General features: G+C 42.9%; 1 protein-coding gene across 1 annotated transcript in view; it reads right to left on the reverse strand.

Moving 5' to 3' along the window:
- Positions 1 to 23193, reverse strand: part of LOC134965670 (nicotinamide N-methyltransferase-like) — a 73511-nt gene that overhangs the window by 42817 nt on the left and 7501 nt on the right. Inside the window, exon 2 of the mRNA XM_063941995.1 lies at positions 16735 to 16942. Within this exon, the coding sequence (XP_063798065.1) occupies positions 16735 to 16942 (208 nt within the window). The remainder of the gene's footprint in view (positions 1 to 16734; positions 16943 to 23193) is intronic.

Consider the following 23193-nt stretch of genomic DNA (forward strand, 5'->3'; position numbering starts at 1 on the left):
CTTTGAATCAGTTCCCGATTACAAGGCTCCAGATGGTTAAACAACACTAACTAGGCTTCCCCAATCTCTCTTTACTTGTATAAATCCACAGGGATTGAAGGGGTTAATGCGCTCTAGCAAAAATAGCAGATGTAGCAATATAACCCTGCTCTATCTCTGCATGTTTACTGAGAGAGTAGAAAAGGAAACAGTAAAGTAGCGGTCTCCTGACCAACACCGGTAAGTGCTGCTCCTCACAGGAGTATTTGAAGATGAATGGTTTATTAAGAGCTCAGTGCCTATTATCAGCAACTTTATAATCCTGACTGACTCTTTAGGTAAATAAGCAGATGGAAGAAGAAGCTGGGGGTAAATTACAGATGCAAATCACATCTGTTGCTGCTGGCTGCTGAGGAAATAGTTTGGGAATTTGCAGACAATAAATCTATTATAGTCTGTAGTCTGTTAATTACTTCTTCTGTAATCGTCTTCACTAACCCTCCTGAGGAAATGGTCAGTGACATAGACCATGAAAAACGCATTGAGGATTGTCTCTTTTGGATGACACACAAGCACAGTGTGGGCCCTATTTCAAAGTGAACTGTGATCTACAGCATAAATCTCCCACAGAGGTAACACCTGCCATACACCCTAATGGGTTCGAGCCGCTGCCGCGCCATCATCTGCTCATGAAACGGGTCTGAACATTTGCCATGGACGCATGGAATGCAAACACTGTCTAACCCACTCTGCTACTCCTAGAACGGACCATACAGCAGGGCGCAGCAGCACACAACGCATGGCTCAAGGATCGCAAATTACCTAGTGGGTAAGACTTCATCACAGGCTGCAGTCCTGATCAGTAATCACGGATCACTATGGCCGGTAATACTGCTAGTGTTCAGATCTTCAAATGCTGCCGTTATATCAGACACTACACACTTCCTGGCTTCATTGTATATGTTGCAGCTACAGTAGCAAAAGAACGTGTCCCGTCTAACACTTTGGAAGTGGATCAGATCACCAGTATCCGGTCTCTAGGTCGACCACACTTAGGTCGACAATGTCTAAGTCAACCACTATTGGTCATCAGTAACTAGTTCGACAGGGCTTCTAGGTTGACAGGGCCCTTAGGTCGACAGGTCAAAAGGTCAACATGAGTTTTCTTTTTACTTTTTTTACTTTTTCATACTTAACGATCCGTGTGGACTAAGATTGGGAATAGTAACCTGTGCCAAGTGCAACAGTAGCGGATCAAGGCACCTTGCCCAAAGGATGGTGAGCGAAGTGAGCTGTGCGAGGGGACACGGTGCACTCACTGGGGTTGCCGGTCACTGCACCAAGATAATGACACCATTTAAAAAAAAAAAACTCATGCCGACCTTTAATCCTGTCGACCTTGACCATGACTTTTTACATTATGAGAAGATACAAGAGTATGAGGACCGTGTCAAGAAGGTGATTAAAAATTAGAGTGGCACACGTAATCATGAACAACGCACAGGCTTTCACCTCCACTCCTATCTCAGTTTGGAAAAGAAAGGACTTTAACCAAAATCCTCTGAATTTTTACCCCCTTCTCCATTTTCAGGGATTACGATAATCTCAGATTTAACTCTGGGATGCAAATAAACTTGTGCATACCATAGGACCAAGATTGAATATTTTCCACTCCATGGAGTATGGAGACTTATTTTGTGAAAATCTTGTGGATTTCTCTTTTTCATTTTTAAATTGCATGTTTATTTACTGTAAATATTTTGTGGCAGATGCCTTATTTCAATTTTTCACTGCTCCCAGTTACACACATGTGAGCATACCTGTGTGTCCCAGTTACACGCATGTAATCATACCTGTGTGTCTTGTTTATTTTATTCCTATTTTTTTTTTTTTAAAGCAGCCCCTTAGATGTTTTAGCAGCCCCTCGTGAGCCCCCAGAGCAGCCCCGGATCATGCAAGTTTAGTTGGGGTGGGTTTGGTAAAGTACTAAGCAGGACTGTGCAGTTATTTTTTTGTTATTGAGCCCCTGCACTAATGAAGCTTACCACTGTAATCCAAACTCATTTCATATTACAAGTAGGACTGTGGGAGGAAACAATGTTAACCTCTGTGCCAGCAGCATGCCTCAGCCTGGCAAGCCAGACAGCATCCCGGCTGTAAGCCACCATGAGACTCCATACTTTGCCCTTATTTGGTAACTGTCTGTGCCTCACTGGAGCTCCTGGCCTATCTAGTGCTGCAGTGCAATGGAAAGCTGATGCAAGGCAAGATCACTGAAACTCTGTTCTTCTAACACCGCAAGGTCTTGTGATAACCATCCGCAGCCCTTACATTGTACAATTATTAAGGAGAAAACATTTACAAAATACAGGAAAAGAACCCTGTACAACAAATGTGCATCTTGTAAATAATCCCAAAATGTGGAAAATTAATAAATCAAAATTAAGGTTGACTGATTGGAGCCATTAATTTGAGTCCCTAACATGAAATAATTGAGAAGAACCTCTCTCTAATGCTGGGTACACAGTGCACACTAGAAGATATATCTACTAGAGATGAGTGGGTTCAGACAGGGCACCCCTGGAACTATATGGCAGACATATAGACATACAGACATCGGTGTATTTGAAAAATCTAGTTTTCTTCGGCAGCTGCCAGAGACAATGAAGTAGTAGATGTTGCCATGTCACGTTCCGCTGGATTATGATTCTGTCTCTACTGAGTCTGACTGACTTTTGCCACAAATGTGGTCTCTCCACACTTTATTGGAAAACACTTTGTCAAACTTGGAATTTCCATTTCCACCTCTGCAGCTATATGTTTTCACAAATCTGGTTGTGATGTTGAAGCTTGTTTCATATTCTGCACTAGGCTTTTATTTAAACTTTAAACCTAGGATCAAGTACAGCAGAACCCCTGGAATTATACGGCAGTGCCTCTGGACTTAAAACAGCAGAAAGGCAGCACCCATATATTTTTACAGCATACAGGACTGGGCAACAGCATTCCTTTATTGTTACAGCACCTCTATATTTTTACAGCATACAGGACAGGACCACAGTGTTCCATTATTATTTTTAGCACCCCTGTATTTTTACAGCATACAGGAAAGAGCCATATCATTCCTTTATTTTTACAGCACCCCTATATTTTTGCACCATTCATGACAGGGCCACAGCATTCCGTTATTTTTACAGCACCCGACAGGCACACAGCATTCCTTTATATTTACAGTACCCAACAGGGCAACAGCGTTCCATTATTTTTACAGCACCCATATATTTTTACAGAATACAGGACAGGGCTACAGCATTCATTTATTTTTACAGCACCCCTATATTTTTACAGGATACAGTGCAGGGCCACAGTGTTCCTTAATTTTTACAGCACCACTGTATTTTTACAACACCCCTGTATTTTTACAGCATACAGGAAAGAGCCATATCATTCCTTTATTTTTACAGCACCCCTATATTTTTACATCATTCAGGACAGGGCCACAGTGTTCCTTAATTTTTACAGCACCACTGTATTTTTACAACACCCCTGTATTTTTACAGCATACAGGAAAGAGCCATATCATTCCTTTATTTTTACAGCACCCCTATATTTTTACATCATTCAGGACAGGGCCACAGTGTTCCGTTATTTTTACAGCACCCGACAGGCACAAAGCATTCCTTTATATTTACAGCACCCAACAGGGCGACAGCGTTCCTTTATTTTTACAGCACCCATATATTTTTACTGAATACAGGACAGGGCCACAGCATTAATTTATTTTTACAGCACCCCTATATTTTTACAGCATACAGGAGAGGGCCACAGTGTTACTTCATTTTTACAGCACCACTGTATTTTTACAACACCCCTGTATTTTTACAGCATACAGGAAAGAGCCATAGCATCCCTGTATTTTTACAGCACCCATGAAGTTTTACAGCATACAGGACAGGGCCACAGCACCCCAGTATTTTTACATCATAAAGGACAGTGCAACAGCACCCCTGTATTTTTACAGCACCCCTGTATTTTTACAGCATACATGACAGGGCCAAAACACCCCTGTATTTCTACTGCACCCGACAGGGCCACAGTGCCCCTTTATGTTTACAGTACACAAAACAGTGCCTATGTAGAGCACAGGACTATAGCACCCATGTACACTACCCCAAACAGCACAGTACATCCCAGAAATGCAACCATGTACATCACAGGATAGCAGCACAGGACATCACACCAGAACAGCACAGGACAGCAGCACCCCTAACATCATAGTACACCAGCACAGGACACCACCCCAGAAGAGCACAGGAAAGCAGCAGTATCCAGGGTCCAGGTCGACAACAAAAATGTCGACACACCTTAGGTCACCGTCGATTGGTCGACACACCTTAGGTCAACATGAACAAAAGGTCGACATGGACAATAGGTCGACAGGAACAAGGTCGACATGGTTAGGTCGACATGAGTTTTTTACAAGTTTTTTCTTTTTTGGAACCTTTTCACACTGAATGATCCACGTGAACTACGATTGGAATGGTAATCTGTGCCGAGCGAAGCGGTAGCAGAGCGAAGGCCCATGCCCGAAGCATGGCAAGCGAAGCGAGCCATGCGAGGGGACGCGGTGCACTAATTGGGGTTCCCGGTCACTCTATGAAGAAAACGACACCAAAAAAACATAAAAAATTCATGTCGACCTCTTTCCATGTCGACCTTGTTCCTGTCAACCTTTTGTCCATGTCGAACTTTTGTCCATGTCGACCTAAGGTGTGTCGACCAATTGGCATCGACCTAAGGTGTGTCGACCTTTTTGTTGTCGACCTGGAGTCCCAGAACCGAAAGCAGCACCCCTGTTCACCAAAACCCACAGACAGACAGAGGTCCATCTCCCTCACACTCCAAGTCCGGAGTGAAAATAGCAGCAACACGTGGCTCCTTATATGGAATCCAACACCTGCGAGAATCCGACAGAGGGATGATGATGTTTTGCCTCATTCTGGGATCTGAGACTGGCAGAAAGTCCCGAGCCGGACTCAGATATGTGCTCGGATCCTGAAGTCCGTGGGGGTTTGGATCTCGGAGATCCGAACACGCTCAACCCTAGCCTTAACAAATGTAACTGAGTTTTCAAATTTTTACTATCCGCAACTTCTATGACTTTGTTAATCAAGGTTTCGTCAACAGTTCTTACTTCGGTGTTGTCCACTGCTTGTATCTTCCATAATGTCTCTTGTAGGCCTAGAGAATAGCCATGTAGAGATTAGCTTGGCTGTTTCTTCACATAGAATTTCATTTTTAGATCAGAAATGGTACCAATATCGAAGATACCTGCTAATCTCTGCAGAATTTGATCGATATTCTGTTGTTCGTCTTGTGGCCATGAAGTAACTTCTGGTAACGTAGAAACATTTAATTGTCCAATTAGAATCTCCACTTGCTGACCATCCATTAAGGGGTAGAGACGATACATACTTTTCATCTTGTTCTGGAACTCTCTCCGAAAGTTGCCGTGGGAGTCTAGATCATATCCTGTGTAGGTTGGAAGCCATGGGGCCCTAAAGAAATAGAGTAGCGTTATAGAGTTCAGTTGAGACATCATGGCCGTGTCTTGTCTTTTACTGTTAGCTGAATCCCCAGAGGCAGAACTAAGGTTAGATGCACCTCCTGCTGACTGCTGGTCCTGTGACATGTTGTCTGATATTACATGTTCTTAACACTAGGTCCTGGGTCCTGTTCCTCATGTTGCTAAAATTTAACTGTCACACTCAAGTAGGTACTAGAGGTAGCTGTTGGAAGATAAATATGCTTTTATAAGTTGCAGATAAGTACTTAGTCTCTATAGAAGTACCTTGTCTCTTCTTGACTCTACAGGTCTCTTTAAGACTCCACTCTTCCCAGAGGGGCAAGGATGGTTTCCACAATAAGGACTTCTTGGAAGATTTTGCTACACATTGTATATATGAACTGAAACCCTCTACCAAGGACTCCACAACATAAATAACTTGCAATAGCAATATGTCATTTACACATAATTACATTACAACAATCCATTATACTGTAGTATGCACACCCAAAAACAATGAATGAGTTTTATTGTTCTGGAACTCTTTGTCACTGTGTCTTCTTTTACCTGGTTCTGTTAGAGTATCTCAGGCATAAAGGGTCAGTGCAGTATCTTTTAGATTAACACAATACCATACCCTCAAAAGTATTTATCATACAATGCTTGCTTTAGTCACCACACCAATTAACACTGATTTAGCTGACTATATGATAATTTATCAAGTTCACAGTACAATATCAATATCAAAGTTTATCGAGGTACCCCTTCTCCCTCGCTTAAACAACACTAACTAGGCTTCCGCAATCTCTTTTTACTTGTATAAATCCACAGGGATTGAAGGGGTTAATGCATTCTAGCAACAAAAGCAGATGTAGCAATATAACCGTTTGATAATCCTGCTCTACTTCTGCCTGTTCACTGAGAGAGTAGAAAATTGAACAGTAAAATAGAGGTCTCCTGACTAACGCTGGTAAGTGCTGCTCCTTACAGGAGTATTTGAAGATGAATGGTTTATTAAGAGTTCAGTGCCTATTATCAGCAACTTGACATATGCAAGTCACATCTGTTAGTGCTGGCTGCTGAGGAATTAGTTTGGGAATTTGCAGACAATAAATCTATTATAGCCTGTAGTCCGCTAATTATCTTATTGCCATTAATGTCTCTGTACTGTTATTGTGAACCGGAGATAGTGTATTACTTTACTTCAGCCCAGATATTAGCTGAGAATCCTGTCTGCAATAGTACTAGTGCTGACTAAGATAGCTTTATTATGTAATAGGTGATAGATCACTGTCTCTCGCCTCCACTAAGCTGTGCAGGTGTTATGTGTGGTGCTTATTGTACTACCTCTCCTGTAGACAGCAATGCCCTTATATGGAGCTCCCAGCCCTGTCTCACAGTCTGCCTCTGCTGCACAGAGATTAGATATCCCTTAGGCTTACTTCTTCCTCCACTGTCAATCTCTGGTGGGCCACACCACTGGGATGGCTTAGGCAAAGATGGTGTTGCCTTTTTACTGCCTCCTAGTGTGACTACTTCCATAAAGCTGCGCCTCCTCTCTGCCCCTCTGGCCTCTCACCAGTGCAGCCTCTCACTGCTGCCATAAATCAGGGAAGCCCTGCCAACTGCCTCTGGAGCTGCTCTCTCTCATGTTGCCATGGAGACACTCAAGTCCCACCGCTCTGAGTCTCATACATCGGAGGTTACCAGAGCTGTAACCTTATACAGCCAGATCGATGATGGTGCAGCACACACCTCCACTGCCTTCCCCCATTCCAGTGGTAAGTGTGTAGATCCCCCAACTGACATTTCAGAGGTCCACGAGTTCCGGTGCAGCCAGCGTATGTGGATAGTCTACCAATTTCTTGGTATAAAGATTTTTTGCTTTCTGTCACAAACAGAGATCATAGACAGGAACAGAAATGTATAGGACAAAAAATAAATAAAATGCTCCATGTGGAGCTATACTGATAACATTGCATATCGAACAAATGTGTATAGGATCAAATGCTGAAGGATATCTAGATGAGATATTATAAAGTATAAAACCATATTAAAACAAAGTAACAGAAATGGACAAATGATGGTGTCCTCAGAAATCAAAAAATGGGTGGAGACAAAGACAGAGTAGAGGAAGGAATGGAGTGAAGGCAAGAAAAAGAGGAGGGTCAAGGCAGGAAGGGAGAGGGAGAGAGAGAGAGAGAGAGAGAGAGAGAGAGGGGTGGAAACCAATATGCAGTTCTTGGATGTATGGTACAAAAACAAACAGAGGTAATAGAAAGATTGCGCCATATTTCAGATCTAGTTTATGTGTCAAGAGATGAGATATATTTTCCCCATTTTAGAACAAATTTGTCATATTGCTTGCCTGGGTAAAGTGGCAGGGCTCTTTTGTCGAAGAATATCAGCTGAAGTAGTTTACATTTTAGTTCTTGAATGGATGGGGCAGATTTTTTTGATCCAATGTATTAGGATGAGTTTCTTTGCCAGAGTCAGGAAAAATATAAGGATCATCAGGAGAGAGATTCCATTCTTTAAAATTCAAACACAGGCAAGTAATTGGACTCAAATCTTAATGTAATTGCATAGAAGAGTTGAGAAAAGCTATGACTTTACGCCAGAATCTCAGGATTTAGGAACAGGACCAGAAACAATGAAAGTATTTGGCATTAGCCACAAAACACTTAAGGCAGGATCCCTACTCTGATTGGATTATGTGTTTCCTTTGTGCAGGAGCAATGTAAATTCTGTGGTGTAAATTTACTAAGATGGAAGTTCTATTTCAGATGGGATGTTGCCCATAGCAACCAATCAGATCCTTCTTCTCATTTATCTTCCACCTTCTAGAAGATAATACCTGGTATCTGATTGGTTGCTATGGGCAACATCCCATCTGAAATAAAACTCCCATCTTAGCAAGTTTACCCCTGTGTATTGATTTAAAGTGTACCTCCTGTAAGTAAGCTGAATGGATGGTACTCATAATCCTATGTGATTGGGTAGGGAGAAGGTCGGCTCGAGAAACTGCAGGGATGTCATTACTCCAGGCACGAACAAGTATATCTAGGTGATCCTCGGGATGAGGGTTGAGGAGGAGTGAGTATAGGGATTTAGTTTGAAATTTTTGTGTATATAGATATTTTAGTAAAGCATCCAGAGGGTGATTTTGATTGTGTGGTGGGGCCAAGGGAGGTAGGGATTTGGCAAAATGTCTCGCCTTTAAGTATAGGTAAAAGTGGGAGTTGGGGAGATTGCAAGTGTCCTTGAGAGGGGAAAAGGGTAATATATAACCTCCAGGGTCAAAGAGTTTTGTAGCTAGATTGAGCCCTTTCTGATACTATAGGCGGAAAGCAGGGTTAGAAAGAGATGGGGTGAAGTTGGGATTATCCCATAGTGGTGTGAAGGATGAGCTAGTATGGGGGAATTTGAGAGATTTACTTAAACGGATCCAACTATTGTAAGTATCTCTAAATAGCATATGATTGAGAATATGTGAAGGTATAAGGTTGATCGGCATGTGTAGTAAGGCTCCAGGTGAGAACAGGTAGAAGATATGTTGTTCCAGAATTTTATCTGTGAAGAATGATGTGTCCATAAGGCAATCAGTGATAATTCGGAAGTGCGAGGTGAGTGCATATAGAGTAAAATTTGGGATACTGAGACCACCTTTAGTTTTCGGTCGATATAGCTATTTTAAGGCAATTCTCGTCGTTTTCCATTCCATAAAAAAGTCGATATGGAGGAAATTATGTCTAAAACAGCTGGAAGGGAATTGGGCAGGTCAGAAATAAAAAGGAGCTTATCATCTGCAAAGAGTGAGACTTTCAATTCGGAAGAGAAAATAGTAATACTTAGAAATTTTGGGGAAGAGTGAAGTGCAATTGCAGGGGGTTCAATTGCTAAGACAAATAGAAGGGGTGAAAGGGGGCAGCCCTGTCATGTCCCTTTCAAAATCGGGAAGGGAGGAGATAGGAAACAGATATATGAGATTTGGGAGGATGGTGAGGTGTAGATCATCTTAATGAAAGAAATAAAGGTAGGAGGCAATCCAAAGCGCTCCATAGTAAGGAACAGATGCAACCAATGTACTACGTCAAAAGCTTTATCAGCATCAATTGATAGAATGATATTTCCATTGGTCGCACCAGTTCCACCATAGCTTGCCTGGACTGCAGCCAAAACTTTGCAAATGTTTGTAAGAGAATATCTGCCCTTGACAAAGCCGGTTTGGTCCTGGTGGTTTACTGAGGGGAGGAGGGGATTTAAACGACTCGCAATAATTTTGGTAAGAAGCTTATAATCACAATTTAATAGTGAGATGGGTCTATATGAACCAGGGAGGGCAGGATCTCTACCTGGTTTCAGTATTAGTTTAATAATCACTGAGTTGAAATATAAAGGGAGACTTTCATTAAATAGAATATAATTAAAAAAGGAGACCAAAACTGGACTGAGCCAATTTTTCCAATAATTTGTAAAAATCTCCACAGAACCCATCAGGGCCAGGGGCCTTAGCTAGTTTTAACAATTTGATAGCCTGTTGAATTTCATCCAGAGTAATTAGTTGTGTCAAGGCAACAGTGAGATCATTAGGGTAGGTAAGTGTAGACCAGAGTGACTCACAGAAATTTAGGGAGGAGGAAGAAGGAGCAGGAGATACAGGAGGGGTAGTAGACTGGGGTTGAGAGTAAATATCAGTATAATATTCTCGCATTATGTGGGTGATCTGTTTGTTGGAAGAAGTATGTGATTCATCAGAAAGCTTACTAGTCTTGTTACCGTATCTATGGAAGCGGTAGTTAGAAGAAAACTGGTATTTATCAGTTAGGGATTGGAGAATTTCATAAACTTTCACTTTGGCCATTAAATAAGTGGACCTATTAGTGGTGGAAGGGTTTAAGCTATATGCTGAATAAGCATTAGAGAGTGATTGTTGTAGAGAGATACAGTATATGACTGGGAACATCTTTTCTTTTAGTCAGATTCATATGAGATGATATAGCTTCTCATTAGAGCTTTCGCTGCCATCCAGTATAGAGACGGGTTGGTGGCAAGAAAATGTTTGTTGGTCGCGTGGTATTCATCCCAGGTGTTTTCTAGTAATATTTTAAACCGAGGAGAATTGCATAGATGAGCTGGGAACCTCCACGTTCTATGTGTAGATTTTTCATTTTGGGTTTTCAGAATCAACCATATAAGTGCATGGTCCGATACTATTATTGGTTCTATACCGGAATCAGTGACATGAGTAAATAGAGTAGTAGACAGTGAAATATAATCGATGCGAGAGAGAGAGTGTGGTGAGCAGAGGACATACTGGTGTATTGCCTCTCAGTTGGGTTAAAAACTCTCCATACATCTATTAATTGTAAAATAGAAAAGAGAGAATATACGCCTAGCTTAGATAAGGGTGGGGATGTTTTTCTGAGGTGAGATCTGTCTACATAAGAGTGGGAGACTAAATTAAAGTCTCCACCTAAAATAAGGTTAGAAGAAGCATAGGGGAGCAATTTTTTGGAAGAAATGTTTAGAGTAGGAGTTGGGAGCATAGAGGGTACATAAAGTATATACAGTGGAGTATAATTTGATAGAAAACAAGAAGAATCTGCCCTCTCAATCACTTTCAGTTGTTGAAATCTCTAGTGGGAGTGATTTGGACGCTAATATAACTTCTCCTCTGGATTTTGAGTTGTAGGGTGAGGAAGCAAGCAAACACCAATTAAGCATTTGGAGTTTACCAGTTTCCTGTTGAGTGAGATGGGATTCTTGGATAAAAATTACAGTATGTCTAGTTTTTGTCTGTGTAAATAAATCAGTACTTTGCGTTGCTTTACAGGAGAGTTGAAACCCCCTACATAAATCGAACCGATCTTCAGAGTAGTCACAATAGGTTGCGGGAATGTGGCATCATCAGATAGGTGTATATACTCGAGAAAATGTAGATGATCTTGGAAAGAAAGGAGTTAGAAAGGAGGGAAAAACAAAATGGTGGGGGGAGACAAGACAACAATACAAATAGAAAAATCAGACTTTCCATGGGTATGGACCACATGGCTGACATTAGGTCATTATGCAAGCGTGCACTTTGCTTCCGCAAAAAAGAATAAAAATGATAATGAAACAATTCGACACCAATTACAGTGCTCGAGGGTAGGATAGTGGACATACCGGAGCACAGCATGTGTTCTAACACCCTAAAACAATAGCTATATAGCCTCTAAATAAGTAAGTAGGTTAGATAAGAACCATAAACAGAGGGTAATATAATTCAAACAGTAGGAGGAACTAGGATCCCAGGGGAACAGTTGAGAGCAAGGGGGACAAATATGATTCTAGGGGGGAGGGTCAATTGGATAGATTTATAGGATAACTAATATGAGGCAAGAAACCAGATATAATAAGCTGTACAAATTTCTAGAGCAAGTGATCAAAGTCACATATTAAAACATAAGATGGATGAGGCATAATAGGGCAAAGTTACTATTCAGCAACTGTAGGGTCAGTGATATCATCAAGAATCAGTGATTTTCATCTCTCAGAAAGGCTTGGGCATCTTATGGATTGTTGAAGTCATAATGTCTGTCTGCAGTGAAAATACGCAAGCAGGCGGGGTACATAAGGGCAAACTTTCTTTTCGCTGAGACAAGGGCTGAGCATATAGGAGAAAATGATTTTCTTGCTTTGATGAGCTCAACTGAAAAGTCCTGGAAAAGGTGGAAACGTTTGCCCTCCCATGTGAAATCCTGTATTTGCCGAGAAACTTTCCAAATAGCAATTTTGTGTAGATCATTTAAGCACTTGAATACAATAACACGTCACCTCTTGTCGTGCGGGTTTGGGGGGGGGGCAACTCTGTGGGCTCTCTCGACCACTAAATCTCTGCATTCTCTCTCGATTTGCAGAAGCTTTGGGAGTGTGCTTGTAAAAAATGACATCAGTTATGAGCCCTTCACTGATTCCGGTACTCCAACTACTCGATTATTGCATCTCCTGGAATGATTTTCTATATCATCAACTTTATTCCAAAGTTGATAATTTCTTTCTGAAACCTTAGGATAGAACACAGAGTGTCAGCTAAATCATGACAAGCTGCCCCAATGCGGTTCTCAGTGTCAGATACTCTTCCCTGCAGATGATGCAATTGTTGTGTAATGTCCGACACAGCTTGTGATAACAGAGGGGTCATGGTGATTTTGAACGCATCAACAATGTCCCTCTAAGTGACAGGGGAATCAGGGTATCGCCGTACCTGTGGAATGTCAGTGTACTCCGGGGCTGCAGCAGCAGCTTTCTTATGTGCAGGGAGGCTAGGTGCTGTGTCTGCATCTGGCGCCATGTTAGGCTATGCACGGTGCTTCTCCTGCTGGGGCTGCAGTGGCTTGGCAGCGGGCGGGGAAGCCAAAAATGTCTCCATCTTTGGCACCAGCAGGGGCAGAGAGCAATCTGTGAGGCTCTGGAGGTTGTAAACAGCCTTGAAAAGGTTTGTTCAGCAGGTGTAGAATGGAGCAGCTAGATAATACTGCCTCCTGCATGCACCCGGAAGCGGAAGTTGGATAGTCTACCAGTTTCAATCACACACCGGCTCCTGCCCGTCCACTGCCACCAATGTACAGTGCATATAACATGGGTCACACTCCCCGTGCTGCAAGCAGAAGTTTTTTCTTAGTGGTACTGATAGTAAAAATTGGCGTGGTCACGTATCATGATGGGGCATAGTCACACAAAACTAGGGGAGTGGCAACATGACAATGGATATGGCCACATTATGCCACACACCGTAATGCCCCTTACACATTATGCCAAACACTGTTATGCCTATTACTCATTATGCCACACACCGTAATGCTTATTGCACATTATGCCACAAACCATAATGCCCATTACACATTATCTAAAACCCTGTAACACCCATTACACATTATGCCACACACTGTAATGCTTATTGCACATTATGCCACAAACCATAATGCCCATTACACATTATCTAAAACACCATAACACCCATTACACATTATGCCATACACTGTAATGCCTTACATTTTATTCCACACACAATAATGCCTATTACATATTATGCCACACACAGTTATGCCGCTGACACCATTTTATGTCCCACACACAAAAATGCCCCTTTTAAAATATGCCCCAGCTGTGGTCTGGTGGTACTGAATACCACCACCATATATCTTAATGGTACTCTGTACCACCCTACTTTCAGCACTGCACACTCCTGTCTACTGTCACCAATGTACGAGGGGCACTCTATGCATTTGTAGATAGTTATATATAAATATACCACAACAACGCATAAGACAAATATTTGAGTACCAATTAAGACATTCCACAGTGAATATGAAAAGGGAAAGTGATCTTTTGGTGGGGTGCCACATATTTTCCTGACTGTCCCCTCCATAGCTGCCTCATTTAGAGGTCCATTTATTAACATTATTTTTACAAAAATAATGTGAAAAGGGTGTTTTCTGTTAATTAAAATCATTTGGGATTGGGTTAAATTCATGGTCTTCATCAAATTAACTCATAAAAAAAACAGACAATTTAGGAGCGGTTTTTGGCATAATAAATCGCAAGTTAAGTGATTAAAGGGCATTTGGAGCAGTTTTCATGCAAAACTACTCCAAACCATTTAATTCCCTTTATTATACTAAACAACATCACATTCCCAATATTTATAATGTAAAATGCGATCTGGCCGAATTTACAAAATATAAATACATTTTTTTTTTAAATACCGCAGTGTGGCCTGTGATAATTACCCCAGCTCAGGATGGCGAGATCACAGGGCAGCAATGTGATAGGCAGTCATTTACTCAGCTTTCTCTGCCCCTGTCGGTGGGGGTGGTACATGTGCAGCAGGACATCGGCTTATTTTTGTATGAAAAATACCCAGATGATGCTGCGGAGTGTCATCGCAGGGACAGAGCTTGATGTGTCCCTACATGTGATAATTAATACATCACTGCAATGTAATCAATTATTGCAGTGCGAGTTTGGGCAATTTTTTCAGATGACATCCACACCCAAGGATAAGTATGGTGATAAATATGTCCCTTAGTCCTCCATGCATATATCCTCAATTTTCTCCTCCAAAGCTGTCTCTCATTACCCCCTCTATAGCTCTCAGTCTCAGTCAGTTCCTTCCATATAACACTGAGCCCCTTGCAGCACTCACTGACCTCACAGCTCACCCACTGACCCCTCCTCCACAGTTCACTCACTGACTGCACAGCACACACTGGTCTCACTGTACCAACAACATCACTCACTGTCCACCTCAGAGACACCCTCACTGTCCCCTTACATCATTCACTTTCTCCTTCACAGTCTACCATGTGTCACACTTGTGCCTTTTAAAAGATCACCTCACAGCCCTCCCCTTTCCTCTACTATCTACTTCACAGCACCACCCTTCCACAGCCCCTTCTAACAACCACCCCACAGAACCCCGGCTCTCCAATGTATACGTCACAGCACTCCCATTGGAGCCTTCACTGTCCTTCCCAAGCATTCCCCACCTTTAATACCTACCTTACAGCCCACCTTGCCCCTCCAATGCACACCAAGTGGCACTCACCCTCCATTCATGGCCACATCAAAGTACCCCTCCCCCTTTTTATGTTCATCTATCACATTGTCCATCTCACATCACTCCCTAACCCTTTCAATGTCCACCTCACAGCATCTCCCTTCAATTAACTCCCCTCTTCAACAACCACTACACATCAACCTCCTACTCAGGTCCCCTCAGCACTCTCTCACCCACCCAGTTGACAGCAATCTACCTGGTTCCTTTAAAAACTACCCCTCAGCAGCACAAACAAACTTTCCTGCTCTACTTTTGCCTAGTCTCCTGTGGCTGCTCAGCTCTTCTTGTCCTATGATGGCAAGCTCCCCAGCAGTGGTACACAGCAGAATGATGCACATGTGTAGTCACACCTGACTGTCAGTGAGAGAGGAGCTAAGGGAGGAGGAGCTGCCCAGCCAGCTTCTCTTATTGTGTTATAGTGCAGAGCAGCCAGGCATGAAGCATCCTCTCTGTCTACATCCTTCCTGCCTCCCACAGCTGGCCATGTGCAAACAGAGTGTGGCTGCAGGTGGCACAGGAGCTAAGATGGCAGATGGCACCATGCCCCCCATCCCAGCCCACCACTGGCTGCATCCCACCTATAATAGTAGATGCCAGTACTTTAATTGATCTGACTTAATAAAATGTTCATTCATTGACCACAACAGGTCAATAATGAACACCCAACAGAACGGTTTCCCATACTGCAGCCAGACTCGCAACAGGTATGTGCTATAAGGCTCCTTTTGATCAATTAATGTCTATATTCTGCAAAGAGCAACTTCATGTCCCTCAGTAAAGGGATTTTATTTTTACCTATTGCTCTACTTCAGGAGAGAAGAGAAGCAGAATCCATATGGATTTATGCAATGAATGAAGTTGAAACCCAGGGATTTGGACAAGTTGTTTATTTCAAATGAAAGAGTTAAACAGTAATGGGTTTAGTAATATTAACTAAGTCTGGTGAAATACATATAACAGGAGATCATGGAGGTCATTAAGATCTGATCACTGGGCTGCGATTTTTGCTGTCCTGCATTCAGATTGTCGCTGCCTACAGGGGGAGTGTATTTTTGTTGTGCAAGTGTGCGATGCTATGTGTACGCCGAGCTACTAAAATTCTGTGTGTGCTGTCTCTGCTCAGCCCAGGATTTACTCTTCCAGTGCGATAGAATCAGGCGGATCACGGCTGGAGCCAATGTCAGAGGCCCTCCCTGGCAATGCTTGGGAATGCCTGCATTTTCCAGAACACTCCCAGTAAACGGTCAGTTACCACACACAAACGGCTTCATCCTGTCAATCATCTTGCGTACATCCATGCAAATTGATTTTTCATCCCGTCCTGACCGACGATCCCCGTTGTTGTTGCTCGATGCCCGTGTGCATTGCGGTGCATACGCCTGCACAATTAGGATCTGATCGCCCGCTGTGCAGAAACGCACACCAGCAATCAGATCTGAATTACCCCTAATGGCATGAGCTGAACAACAGATATTTCTTTCATCCCAGGCTAAATGAGGCCCAGTGTAAAGCATTTGGAATAGGTTACTGAGTACTGACACTGGGTTTACACTCCATAGATGTTTTGGAAAATATGTATTCTTACCTGTTTCCTTCTGTGCATTTAATATATTCCATTACGTGAGACCAATCAAACGCTCCGGTACGTGTGTTAATCCATTTGTTCAGCTCCATAATACATTGCTCAGAGCACTTCAGCACAAGGATCTGTTTGAAATATCCACTGGGTGTATAGAGATGATGAATGAAGGATCCAATACTGATGTCAATCAAAAGGTCTCCCTTAATGTGACCTGCAGGTAAAGATCCCAGTGATTACAGAGTGTAATATACTGTAATATGTAGTATCTACATTACTCTACTATGCATCATTTTGTAATGTCCTGTTACAGGTAGACGTGTGTGGGTTCAGATTTACTCTCTTTTTTTTGGCCAAATGTATTTCAAGTTCAGATTTATCCAGATATATCTTATTTGTCATCCAAAACAACTGAGAACCCGCACATCCCTAGATACAGGTAAGCAACTTCCTCACAACACACCTGTTGCTGCTTCACTGTAATATATGAGGAATGTAAGTACTTCTTTGATCAGCATTTCCATTAACTGGGAACACTTTTCCTGCATATACAGTACACCCATAATGTAAACTCTTAGGAAACATACACACATAGATATCAGTGCTAGAGATGAGCAGCGGGCATTTTTCGTGTTTTGTGTTTTGGTTTTGGATTTGGATCCACGGTCGTGTTTTGGATTCGGACGCGTTTTGGCAAAACCTCCCTTTCGGATTTTTGTCGGATTCGGATGAGTTTTGGATTCGCGTGTTTTTTTAAAAAAAACTCCAAAACAGCTTAAATCATAGAATTTGGGGTAATTTTGATCCTATAGTATTATTAACCTCAATAACAATAATTTCCACTAATTTCCAGTCTATTCTGAACACCTCACAATATTATTTTTAGTCCTAAAATTTGCACCGAGGTTGCTGGATGACTAAGCTAAGTGACCCAAGTGGGCAGCACAAACACCTGGCCCATCTAGGAGTGGCATTGCAGTGTCAGACAGGATGGCACTTAAAATAATAGTCCCCAAACAGCACATGATGCAAAGATAAATTAAAAAAAGAGGTGCAAGATGGAATTGTCCTTGGGCCCTCCCACCCACCCTTATGTTGTATAAACAGGACATGCACACTTTAACAAACCAATCATTTCAGCGACAGGGTCTGCCACATGACTGTGGCTGAAATGACTGGTTGGGTTGGGCCCCCACCAAAAAAGAAGCAATCAATCTCTCATTGCACAAACTGGCTCTACAGCGGCAAGATGTCCACCCCATCATCATCCTCCGATTCCTCACCCCTTTCACTGTGTACATCCTCCTCCTCATAGAGTATTAATTTGTCCCCACTGGAATCCACCATCACAGGTGCCTGTGTACTTTCTGGAGGCAATTGCTGGTAAATGTCTCCACGGAGGAATTTATAATTCATTTTGATGAACATCATCTTCTCCACATTAAGTGGAAGTAACCTCCTACGCCGATCGCTGACAAGGTGACCGGCTGCACTAAACACTCATTTGGAGTACACACTGGAGGGGGGGGGCACTTAGGTAAAATAAAGCCAGTTTGTGCAAGGGCCTCCAAATTGCCTATTTTTCCTGGCAGTATACATACGGACTGTCTGACATGCCTACTTGGATGCTGTCACTCGTATAATCCTCCACCATTCTTTCAATGGTGACAGAATCATATGCGGTGACAGTAGGCGACATGTCAGTAATCGTTGGCAGGTCCTTCAGTACAGACCATATGTCAGCACTTTCTCCTGACTGCTCTGCATCACCGCCAGTGGGTGGTTTTGGAAACTTTATAATTTTCCTGGCAGCTCCAGTGGTGGTAGAAAATGAAGGAGGAGCTGTTGGCGGGTCACGTTCCGCTTGACTTGACAATTGTCTCACCAGCAGGTCTTTGAACATCTACAGACTTGTGTCTGCCAGAAAGAGAGATACAACATAGGCTTTAAACGTAGGATCGAGCATGGTGGCCAAAATGTAGTGCTTTGATTTCAACAGATTGACAACCCGTGAATCCTGCTTAAGCGAATGAAGGGCTCCATCCACAAATCCCACATGCCTAGCTGAATCGATCCATTTTAGCTCATCCTTCAATCTCTCCAGCTGCTTCTGCAAATGCCTGATGAGCGGAATGACCTGACTTAGGCTGGCAGTGTCTGAACTGACTTCACGTGTGGCAAGTTCAAAGGGTTGGAGAACCTTGCACAACATAGAAATCATTCTCCACTGCGCTTGAGTCAGGTGAATTCCCACTCCTTTGCCTATATTGTAGGCAGATGTATATGCTTGAATGGCTTTTTGCTGCTTTTCCATCCTCTGAAGCATATAGAGGGTTAAATTCCACCTCGTTACCACCTCTTGCTTCAGCTGATGGCGGGGCATGTTCAGGAGTGTTTGCTGGTGCTCCAGTCTTCAGCACGCGTTGGCTGAATGCTTTTTAGTGGCCCGTAATTTTTAGAGGCATCGACAGCATCTCCTGCACACCCCTGCCATTTAAAAAAAAATGATGCACCACCAAATTAATTGTATGTGCAAAACATGGGACATGCTGGATTTTGCCCTCATGTAATGCCCGCACAATATTGGTGGCATTATCCGATATCACAAATCCCCAGGAGAGTCCAATTGGCGTAAGCCATTCTGCGATGATGTTCCTCAGTTTCCGTAAGAGGTTGTCAGTGGTGTTCCTCTTGTGGAAAGCGGTGATACCAAGCGTAGCCTGCCTAGGAAAGAGTTGGCGTTTGCGAGATGCTGCTACTGGTGCCGCCGCTGTTGTTGCTGCAGGAGGCAATACATCTACTCAGTGGGCTGTCACAGTCATAAAGTACTTAGTCTGCCCTGCTCCACTTGTCCACATGTCCGTGGTTAAGTGGATAGTGGGTATAACTGCATTTTTTAGGACACTGAGGACACTTTTTCTGACGTCTGTGTACATTCTCGGTATCGCCTGCCTAGAGAATTGGAACCTAGATGGGATTTTATACCGGGGACACACTACCTCAAGCAATACTCTAAGTCCCTATGAACTAACGGTGGATAACGGATGCACGTCTAACACCAACATAGTTGCCAAGGCCTGAGTTGTCCACTTTGCAACAGGATGACTGCTGTGATATCTCTTCTTCCTCGCAAAGGACTGTTGGAGAGTCAATTACTTCCCCTCTGTGATGACAATCGACTCCCAGCAGCAACAACAGCAGCACCAGCAGCAGCAACAGCAGCAGCAGTAGGCGTTACACTCAAGGATCCATCGGAGTAATCCCAGTTAGGAGAGGACTCGTCAGACTTGCCAGTGACATGGCCTGCAGGACTATTGGCATTCCTGTCTAAGGAGGAAATTGACATTAAGGGAGAATGTGGTGTGGTTTGCAGGAGCTTGGGTACCAGAAGAAGAAGGGATTTAGTTGTCAGTGGACTGCTTCCGCTGTTACCCAAAGTTTTTGAACTTGTCAATGACTTCTGATGAATGTGCTTCAGGTAACGTATAAACGAGGCTGTTACTAGGTGTTTAACGTCCTTACCCCTACTTATTACAGCTTGACAAAGGCAACACACGGCTTGACACCTGTTGTCCGCATTTCTGTTGAAATAATTTCACAGCGAAGAAAGTGATTTTTTTTGGTATTTTGACTAGGCATGTCAATGGCCTTATTTATACCACGGACAACAGGTGTATCCCCCAGTGCCTGACTTAAACAAACCACCTAACCATCAGAATCCTCCTCGTCAATTTCCTCCTCAGCGCCAGCAACACCCATATCCTCATCCTGGTGTATTTCAACAGTGACATCTTCAATTTGAATATCAGGAACTGGACTGTGGGTGATCCTTCCAGCACTTGCAGGGGGTGTGCAAATGGTGGAAGTAGCCACCTCTTCCCATCCAGTGTTGGGAAGGTCAGGCATTGCAACCGAAACAACTGTACTCTCCTTTGGGATTTGGGATTTAGAAGAACGCACAGTTCTTTGCTGTGCTTTTGCCAGCTTAACTCTTTTCAGAAGTGAGGATGAGTGCTTCCATCATCATGTGAAGCTGAACCACTAGTCATGAGGAACATAAGAGAGGGCCTTAGCCAATCCTTGCCACTCCATGTCGTAAATGGCATATTGGAGAGTTTACACTTCTCCTCAGACCATTTTAATTTAGATTTTTGGGTAATTTTACTGAACTTTTACTTTTTGGATTTTACATGCTCTCTACTATGACATTGGGCGTCGGCCTTGGCAGACAACATTGATTGCATTTCATCGTCTCTGCCATGACTAGTGGCAGCAGCTACAGCACTAGGTTTAAGTGGATCTTGATCTTTCCCTATTTTACCCTCCAAATTTTTGTTCTCCATTTTTTAATGTGTGGAATTATATGCCAGTAATATATCTGGAATTAGACGGCAGTAATGTCTGGAATTAGATACCACTAGTTAGATACAAGATACCACTGTGACTGGAATGATGATGATGACCTATGCACAGTGACAGGACACTACCACAGCACTCTACAGCAGCAAGATGCAGAATAAGACAATGTGCAGGGATACTGAGTACTGATGGTACTGAGCACTGATGATACTACGAATAACTGACACTGAGCAGCACGATTAGCACAAGACACTGTACTAGTATTAGTAATGTAGTATTACTGAGCACCACAAGACAATGAGCACTGATTACTGAGCACTGATGATACTACTGAGAACTGACACTGAGCAGCACGATTAGCACAAGACACTGTACTAGTATTAGTAATTTAGTATTACTGTGCACCACAAGACAATGAGCAGTGATACTGAGCACTGATGATACTGAGCACTGATGATACTACTGAGAACTGACACTGAGCAGCACGATTAGCACAAGACACTTTACTAGTATTGGTAATGTAGTATTACTGAGCACCACAAGATATTGAGCAGTGATACTGAGCACTGATGATACTACGCACTGATGATACTATGGAGAACTGACACTGAGCAGCACGATGCAGCACTAGACACTGTACTACTATTAGTAATGTAGTATTACTGAGCACCACAAGACTATGAGCAGTGATACTGAGCACTGATGATACTGAGCACTGATGATACTGAGCACTGATGATACTACTGAGAACTGACACTGAGCAGCACGATTAGCACAAGGCACTGTACTAGTATTAGTAATGTAGTATTACCGATCACCACAAGACAATGAGCAGTGATACTGAGCACTGATAATACTGAGCATTGATGATACTACGGAGAACAGACACTGAGCAGCATGATTAGCACAAGACACTGTACTAGTATTAGTAATGTAGTATTACTGAGCACCACAAGACAATGAGCACTGATACTGAGCACTGATGATAAAGAGCACTGATGATACTGAGCACTGATGAAACTATGGATAACTGACACTGAGCAGCACGATTAGCACAAGACACTGTACTAGTATTAGTAATGTAGTATTACTGAGCACCACAAGACAATGAGCACTAATACTGAGCACTGATGATACTACTGAGAACTGACACTGAGCAGCACGATTAGCACAAGACACTGTACTAGTATTATTAATGTAGTATTACTGAGCACCACAAGATATTGAGCAGTGATACTGAGCACTGATGATACTGAGCACTGATGATACTACGGAGATCTGACACTGAGCAGCACGATTAGCACAAGACACTGTACTAGTATTAGTAATGTAGTATTACCGAGCACCACAAGACAATGAACAGTAATACTGAGCACTGATGATACAGAGCATTGATGATACTGAGCACTGATGATACTACGGAGAACTGACACTGAGCAGCACGATGCAGCACAAGACACTGTACTAGTATTAGTAATGTAGTATTACCGAGCACCACAAGACAATGAACAGTAATACTGAGCACTGATGATACAGAGCATTGATGATACTGAGCACTGATGATACTACTGAGAACTGACACTGAGCAGCACGATGCAGCACAAGACACTGTACTGATGTTAGTGAGCAGCACAAAAGCACTCTGGAATTGTAACGCCCCAGATACCACTCTGACTGGAATGATGATGACCGATGCAGTCACAGGACACTACTACCACAGCACCCTACAGCAGCAAGATGCAGCACAAGAGAGACACTACTAGTATTACTGAGCAGCAATAAGCACTGATACTGAGCACTGATACTGAGATTTTACACTGAGAGAACGTAGCCACGTCCTCTCTGTACCCTCTACAATGCATGAGTGAAAATGGCGGCAACGCACGGCTCTTTATATCTGAATCTCATTCATGTTTTCCGAGTCAGGCGGGAACAACCGAGCCTGGCTCGGACCCGTGTTTGACACGTGAAGTTCGGTAGGGTTCGGTTCTCAGAGAACCGTACCGGCTCATCTCTAGATATCACTGATTCCTGGCATGTGTGAGTTACCAGTTCCCTCTGCTAGTGTCTATTACAATGCAATGCACCTAGCACATACCAGGAGAC

Source organism: Pseudophryne corroboree, chromosome 10 (genome assembly GCF_028390025.1).
Source record: "Pseudophryne corroboree isolate aPseCor3 chromosome 10, aPseCor3.hap2, whole genome shotgun sequence".
Classification (NCBI taxonomy): domain Eukaryota; kingdom Metazoa; phylum Chordata; class Amphibia; order Anura; family Myobatrachidae; genus Pseudophryne; species Pseudophryne corroboree.